We start from the raw sequence: 7,788 nt of genomic DNA, 5'->3' as shown, positions 1-7,788 counted from the left end.
TAGCATAATGACTAAGAGCCAACATGGCCCTTTGATTGGATAGTAGTCTATACACAAGAAAGTCACTTTTGATGAATGCATTTCTTAGCACTCCTCTTTAAAGTGCACAATCTATTATTGTTTTGAGAAACCCAATTTAAATATCATTAGTTAAGGATAAAAAGGAATATTTATGGTTTGTTTTTGTTAAGCAAACAAATGAAACGAAAGGAAAAATGGACGAGTTGACATGCAGAATTGATATATGCAAGGTTCGAAGTCTTGTTAGAAAATGTGGATGAAAATTTCCACACCCGAGGATGCTCTCAATAAGATGAGACATAATCAATAATGCAAGAAAGAGTAACATGCATGTTAAAAGACCATACGAGTAATTAGTGTGCCCACCAAACTCAAGGATCAAGAGAGCAATGTGCTTGAGGGATGGACTAGAATGGCCATGTCGATGCGATGTGCTTCACCCAAAGATAAAATTTGTCATGGCATAGAAATAGATAAAGACATTCACCAAGACAAAAATCCTCAAATGAAAGGTCACATATGAGCAAGGACCGAGTGTGAGAAAAGAGATAGCAAAAAGGCAAAAAGTGGATGATCTGAGGTGGAAAAGTGGCATTGCGTCTAGTCAAGAAAGGTGAGAGGATGAAGATATGTGATATGGATACAGATAGAGACCAACATTAAATTAATATGATAAGAGGAGAAGAAACAAATAGAAAGGTAAAATGTGGACAATGTGATATTTCAAGGTAGTGAGTCAAAGTGACGTAGTTGTCTCCATATGGTCACAAGGCAACACCACAAAAGCAAAAAGCAAAAAGCAAAAAATGTGGAAACATGGTATTTCGGTTTGTAACCGGACAACATGTGCAAGAAAAAGAGAAAGCTGAAATTGCAGAACGACGTCATTTTGGTATGGTTTGGTCGGTTCCTTTGAATATGTGTGCAAGGAAAGCAAGGGTCGAATAGAAGTATAGGGAAGTGGGAGTTTGGTCTAGGTGGTTAGTAGGCATTTTTTTTAAATCAGAAGAAGTCGTGTGTCCCCCAGAGAGATCGAAAGTCAAGCTCTCTCTCTCTCTCTAACGTAGTGTTTTTTGCAAATACTTTAGGAGATGCACAAAAGCTCATGAAGGCATTGGAAAAAATTTGCATGCATAATAAATTAAGTGTCAATAGCTCTAAAACAAATATTATGCTTGTGAAGAGCCAAAAAAGAGATAAACCATGCATTATGTATAATTTTGAGTCACGTGATTGTGTGGAAAGCTTCAAATATCTTGGCCTTGAAGTTCCTTCAAATCATAGATGGAATGAATGTGCTACATGTTGGTTAGAGGGGGGAAAGCGAACATATTATGCATTTGAGAACACATGCAATCATGGAGATATGAAGTGTTGGGTCCTCACGAAATACCTTTTCGACACTTTGGTGATACTAGTGCTTCTCTATGGGGTGCAAGTATGGGGCAGTCGCATCCCTAAATCTACTTGGAAAGAGTTTGAAAATGTCCAAAAAATTTCACAAGTTAAGAAATAAACGCCCTACACCCTCCTTCTTAAGAGAAGATCACTTCCCATTGAGATCATGGCCATGGAAAGGGTTGTTGAATACATGCGTAAGGTTCAAAAAAGTTCCTCACATCGATTTCCTAGAATCGCATGGAAAGCAAGCAAAAATATCCAAAAGACGCATAAAAGCAAATTTTTGTGTTCCAATTAGATGCAAGATATAGAAATTTGGTTTGGTAGATGGGATGCAACACACTTGCTTCATAATGCATCACTAGATTCCTTTATAAATGAGGTCGTTTTGCAACACCAATGTATCATGACATGAGACAAATATGGAGGTTCACGCTTCACACATTATACTACACATGTTGCACCTAACTACAAAACCATATTCTTCGCAGAATGGGGAAACCATACACATCGATACATGTTAGAGCCCATCCCATTACTTGTCATTCGAACCATTGCTTCCATGCGACTTAGCTCACATGCATTACGATGTGAGACGAGGCGTTGGGGCACAAGTGATGAGAGTGGTCGATTATGCACACTTTCCCCTAAACAAGTTTGTGAGTCTGAGTATCACACTTTGATACAATGCTTTGTCTTTGATCGTATTCAATCATGCTTTCCACATGTCATCTTCGACCAAGCCCAATCCTTGCACGAATTTCTCTCTCACAACCACAACGTGCACTCTCGATTGCAACATTCATCAGTAAAGTTCTTGAACATCAAGCGTTGCTACTCACTTTCCACATGTCATCTTCGACCAAGCCCAATCCTTGCACAAATTTCTCTCTCACAACCACAATGTGCACTCTCGATTGCAACATTCATCGGTAAAGTTCTTGAACATCAAGCGTCGCTACTCACTTTCACATGTAGCATGTGAAATGTAATATTTTTGGTCTCCTCTGAAGACGACAATAGAATCTATCTATCTCTACCTTTCTCTCATAAAGATCACTTGAAGAAAAAAAGCACTATAAGAAACCTGACATTTTCTTGGATTCGGCCAAATGAGACTGAGAAAATGTCGGGAACGGGGGAGGGCGGACAATTGGAGGGTGTAGTTGGGTGGGCACGAAAGAGTTGGGCGCCTGAGAAGCCCCCGAGATACGAAGCCCTGTTTTTTTAAAAGTAAAAAGGCTAGACAAGCAAAAAGCCAAAAAGCCAAAAGCAAGAAATGAATGACGTGGATGCCCAGTCAGCAGGGCGACGATGCCACGTCGAAATATCCCAATTAATTAAACTCTAATTAATTACTTAATTAATTACCATCGGGAAATAAAAGAAAAATAAATAAAACTTCTTCCGAATTCTTCTCCTTTTAAAGGCCAATTTCTTCTTCTTCTTCTTCTTCATCTTCATCTTCATCTTCATCTCCTTCTGATTCTGATTCTGATTTTGATCAATTTTAGGTCCTCATCATTTTCTTCTTCTTCTTCTTCTTCTGATTCCCATTCCCATTCCGACTCCGCACGGTAGACCATATTTAGTCGATTCATTTCATCTAATTTGAAAGCTTCAACCATTCATCTGAAAACAGAGAGAATTGCTTCGTCAGACGTACATATTCAGGTGTGTTGTGCTTTATTTCCTCTGTTCTTATTATGAAACAGATCTTCTTCTTTTCTCTTCACATAGCTTTTCGTTTTTTAACAATTATCTTGGATTTATTCAAATTGTATTGCTTTTCTGGTGAAGGATCTCTTGTATTCGTATCATGATGTTCAGGCTGTGTTTGTGGTTGTGAATTATCTCAAGTTTATTGCAACTGCATCGATTTTCTGTTGAAATATTTATCTCGAGTTTATGCTTTAGGGTTTGGGTTTCAGTTTTTTTATCTATTTTGTTAATTACAGACTACTGAGTTTGAAGAGAGTTAGCAAAAATAGCCTAGATAAAAAAACAGAGTTTTCGTTTTCGTTTTCGTTTTTTAACAAAAGCTTCATTCCACTTGAAAGAAGAAGGAGAGGTAGTAATAAAGGAATTGTGTAATTTTGGACAGATTTATTTCTTCTTGCTATTACAAATAAAGCTTTGGATTGACGTAAAGCAACCCCGAAAAGTGTTCAAAGAAATAAAATGGGGAAAAGGGCTTATAGGCAATCAGAAAAGTATTGTTAAAGACGAAGAATCAATCTGACACAATTAGAAAAGGTGCTTGCTAAATAAAACAAAGAAAAGAAGAACAGGAAATCAAGAGATTGTTTAATTATGGAATCATCTGATGACGCTGTATTATACCCTTTTGCCATTGGTCCTTCAACAGTTGTAGGCCAAACACTAGCAATCAGAGTGCTTTTATGCAAATCTGCGAAAGAAATCTTCATCAATTTGTGGTCTTTTGTGTTACATTATGCTCGCCGAGGAAAGAGGTTCTTATCAATAGCATACAAGGTTCTACTAGAATGTATGAACCCTCGCAACCCAAGCATGATTCTCGCCATGATCATAGTTGCAACATTTCTCTTGCGACGAGCTCGAACGATGAAACACAAAGCCGAGCTCACATACCGCAGGAAATACTGGAAAAACCATATGAATGTGGTTAATACATATGAAGAATGGGCTTATGCTGCGAGAATGCTTGAGCTAAATAGTGATCGGAGGAAAGATTCAGATCTTTATGATGAAGAGCTAGTGAAGGCGAAGTTAGCTGAGTTAAGACAAAGGAGGCTTAAAGGGAGTGTTGAGGATATCCTGTTTTGTCTCCGGGCTGACCTTGTGCGAAACCTTGGAAATATGTGCAACCCAGAACTTCACAGTGGTAGACTCCAGACACCCAAACTTATCCAAGAATACATCAATGAAGTGAGGTACCATCTCTATGCAGTGTGTGAGATGGAGTCTGATGAATTCTCATTGGAGGAGAAAATTGCATTTATTCATGAAACTAGGCACGCTTTTGGCCGGACAGCATTGCTATTAAGTGGAGGAGCAGCATTAGGAGCATTTCACTTGGGTGTAGTTAGAACCTTGGTAGAACATCGACTTTTCCCGCGTGTTATTGCGGGGGCTAGTGTAGGATCGATTATTTGTTCGTTTGCTGCCACAAGGACATGGCCCGAGCTCCAGAGCTTTTTCGAGGATCCAAATCCACCTATGAGGTTCTTTGAATCTATGGGCAACATCTTTGTCATTGCTCATAGGCTCATCACCAGAGGTGCAGTCCAAGACATAGGGCAGCTTCAAAGAGGGATGAGGCAACTTATCGGAGACTTAACCTTTCAAGAAGCATACGATCTATCGGGTCGTGTTCTCGGCATCTCAGTTTGCTCTCCACGTCGGCATGACCCTCCACGTTGTCTCAACTATCTGACATCTCCTCATGTTGTGGTATGGAGTGCAGTCACAGCATCTTGTGCATTTCCAGGCCTTTTTGAGGCACAAGAACTCATGGCTAAAGATAGGCAAGGCCGGCTTGTGCCATATCACTATTTAGCGAATGAAGGGCAAGAGGGAGTGGGTGTTTTTAGGAGGAGATGGCGAGATGGAAGCTTGGAAAGTGATCTTCCTATGATGCATCTCAAGGAGCTTTTCAATGTCAATCATTTTATTGTTAGCCAAGCTAACCCTCACATCGCACCTCTTCTTCGTCTGAAGGAAGCTGTGCGTACATATGGGGGAGACTTTGCTGGGAAGGTATGGAACACATGATGTATAGAATAAGTGTGAAGAATAAACTATATAATATATAGCATGGATGTGTCGTTATTATCTTTTAATCATGTGACAATACATTATCATTATGACAGACTTGTGATACATGTAGCGTTCCCTGTTTTTTCAGTTAGCTCAGATGGTGGAGATGGAGGTTAAGCATCGATGTCGGCAAGCATTGGAATTAGGTTTTCCTCTTGGGGGCATATCTAAGCTTTTTGCTCAGGATTGGGAAGGTGATATCACAATTGTCATGCCTGCAACTCTTGCTCAGGTGATTCTTGTTAATGTCTAGAAATGTTTGAATGTTGTCTTGGACCTTCATATGTGGTATATATTATTTGAACCAAATACTTCAAGAAAAAACTTATCTACTAAATATGTTCTGCCTAAGATGTCGTATATATTATCTACGAAATATGTAAAGAAATTCAATGTCTGGGAACTTCAAGGTAGATCTAATCTGATTTTTGTTGCGAATGCACATCTCAGAAGCCTTAGTCTTCCCCTGTCACTGTGTGGCATATTAGAGTTAGAACCTCAAAAAAGCAGGAAAATGCAAAGTTAGCATTTGTCCACATGGTTTTGGTTAAAACAGTTCCCTAAGCTCAGTTTGTAGTCATTGTTTTCCGCTTAAAGAGTGACATAGTAAAAACCAGAAATACCTCAGAAATCTGTAACCTCAAATTTTAAAATTAAAAAGAGACATGTTGCGAATGCACATCTCAGAAGCCTTAGTCTTCCCCTGTCACTGTGTGGCATATTAGAGTTAGAACCTCAAAAAAGCAGGAAAATGCAAAGTTAGCATTTGTCCACATGGTTTCTGTTAAAACCGTTACCTAAGCTCGGTCTGTAGTCATTATTTTCCGCTTAAAGAGTGACATAGTAAAAACCAAAATACCTCAGAAATCTGTAACCTCAAAATTAAAAATTAAAAAGAGACAAGTAACAGTTACCAATGTTCATTGGAGAATTTTTATCAATGTCTTCAATTCAGGAATAGATCCTGTTTTTGTTGAGATATTGACTAAAAACTAGAACCTCAAAATTAATTCAAAATGAATAAACTCAATAGAAATGTTTAAACATTGTTTTGGAGCGTGAGACTGATCTACCTGGTTTTATTGAAACCAAAATTTCAAAAAAATTCAAATGGGGAAATTCACATAGAAGTTCATTAGATCTAATATTGTGGTCGTATTTTTTGTGGAAACAGTTTGCGAAGCTTATACAGAATCCAACAGCAACGGAGTTACGCAAGGCCGTGATGCAAGGAAGAATGTGCACATGGGCCAAGCTTTCAGCCATTCAAGCAAATTGTGGGATCGAACTCATGCTCGATGAGTGTGTTATTCGATTGAACCAACAACGCCAAATGCAGAAGAGCTCTGAAAAAGGCATACCGCAATCTGGTGTTGGATCCACGTTTTCCATTTCCTCAAAGAGGATTCCTTCGTGGAACACTTTAGCAATGGATAATACAATGGGTCAAAATGAGGATGAGGGTGGAGAACCAACATTACCAATGGGTGGTCCGTGGGGTGGTCGTCCTCAGAGGAAGCCGGTGAAACCTATATGGAATACTAGCGATGGTGAAAGTGATGGTGAAAGTGGTCAGGATGGTTTTGATCAATCTTGGACTAAAGCCGGGGGTCCTTTTATGAAGACCCCATCAGCTAATAAGCTTATCCTCATGATGGGGTTTGATGATGTTGCCAATAGTGACTCAAAAGAGAAAAAGTTTGATCATCTTAAAGAAATCGCAAATGGTGATGTTGATGCATCAACTCTTATGAATGACCTTGCAAATAATGCTTCAAAAGAAAAGAAAATGGACCAAGATAGTGGTGTTTTTAAAGAGAAGTATGTGTTGAGTGGGTCGGGTGATAAGTTCATGCTTGATGGGCTTAAAAGAAAATGATGATATAAAAGCCGGGACTTGGAACTTGGTACAAAAACTCAGATACAGGGATGACCCAGAGGAGAAGAGAAGAATGGACGATCAAAAGTTCGGGATGGAATCATGAAAGAAAAGATGGCACAATATAGGAACTTGGAAAAAGGTCGTTGTAAATATTAGCTAAATAAGAGTTTGTATAAAGTGATGATTCGAAAGGCCACCGCAGCACATACCACACATGAAGTCACAAGTGGGATGGAACAAGGAAAAGGTATTATCATATTTGTGAGCCAAAAAGGTGTAATGTCTTTCACAAATATTCGACAAGTTTGATGAGTTCGTCATGATGTAGGAGAGTCGAAACTATAAAAAAGAGGAGCTCGACAGGTTTATTTTCATTAAAACGATAACATCAAATCCAAGGGTACCCAAATTTCTTGTAAAGCTTATGATAGAAAAGTTGATAGTTCATAAGATTCAAAAAGTTTATGGGTAGTAAGTAAGATGATACTATCCCCTCCAGGCTTTCAGGTCGTGTTCACATTAGAAGCATATGAATCCAAGCATAAGATGTCCTCTTTCAGGCAAAGGGAAATGGAAATGGAATTTCAGTTCTTATTGTTATTTGGATTATTGTCGCTTATTGATATTATATAGTGAGGATTCAGGGGTTGGAATGTCCTGGAAAAGTGGGTGTCAAAATTTAA

The 7,788-nt window shown here is 38.8% G+C and overlaps 1 protein-coding gene across 2 annotated transcripts; it reads left to right on the top strand.

Moving 5' to 3' along the window:
* The first annotated feature begins 2,931 nt into the window (after positions 1-2,931).
* LOC147867533 (triacylglycerol lipase SDP1-like) lies at positions 2,932-7,697 on the top strand. Of its 2 annotated transcripts, none has more exons than XM_087315320.1 (4): positions 2,932-3,096; positions 3,527-5,163; positions 5,312-5,455; positions 6,398-7,697. In XM_087315320.1, the coding sequence occupies exons 2-4, from the start codon at positions 3,736-3,738 to the stop codon at positions 7,100-7,102; spliced, it is 2,277 nt and encodes a 758-aa protein (XP_087171446.1). In that variant the 5' UTR covers positions 2,932-3,096; positions 3,527-3,735; the 3' UTR covers positions 7,103-7,697. The 2 variants fall into 2 exon arrangements, with proteins under 2 accessions (XP_087171446.1, XP_087171445.1); XM_087315319.1 differs by having other exon boundaries at positions 3,381-5,163.
* The last annotated feature ends 91 nt before the right edge of the window (positions 7,698-7,788 follow it).

This window comes from Azolla caroliniana, unplaced genomic scaffold, assembly GCF_043228905.1.
Source record: "Azolla caroliniana isolate FFs.n. ecotype wild unplaced genomic scaffold, voAzoCaro1.0.p SCAF_2, whole genome shotgun sequence".
Lineage (NCBI taxonomy): Eukaryota > Viridiplantae > Streptophyta > Polypodiopsida > Salviniales > Salviniaceae > Azolla > Azolla caroliniana.
This window is presented reverse-complemented; position numbering and strand designations above follow the sequence as displayed.

What these genes read in the sequence shown, in the direction of transcription:
- LOC147867533 (XM_087315320.1), top strand. Translation starts at nt 3,736, where the DNA reads ATGGAATCATCTGATGACGCTGTATTATACCCTTTTGCCATTGGTCCT. An exon ending in GGGGAGACTTTGCTGGGAAG is followed by an intron (nt 5,164 to 5,311) that starts GTATGGAACACA and finishes CTGTTTTTTCAG; the next exon opens with TTAGCTCAGATGGTGGAGAT. An exon ending in TGCCTGCAACTCTTGCTCAG is followed by an intron (nt 5,456 to 6,397) that starts GTGATTCTTGTT and finishes TTGTGGAAACAG; the next exon opens with TTTGCGAAGCTTATACAGAA.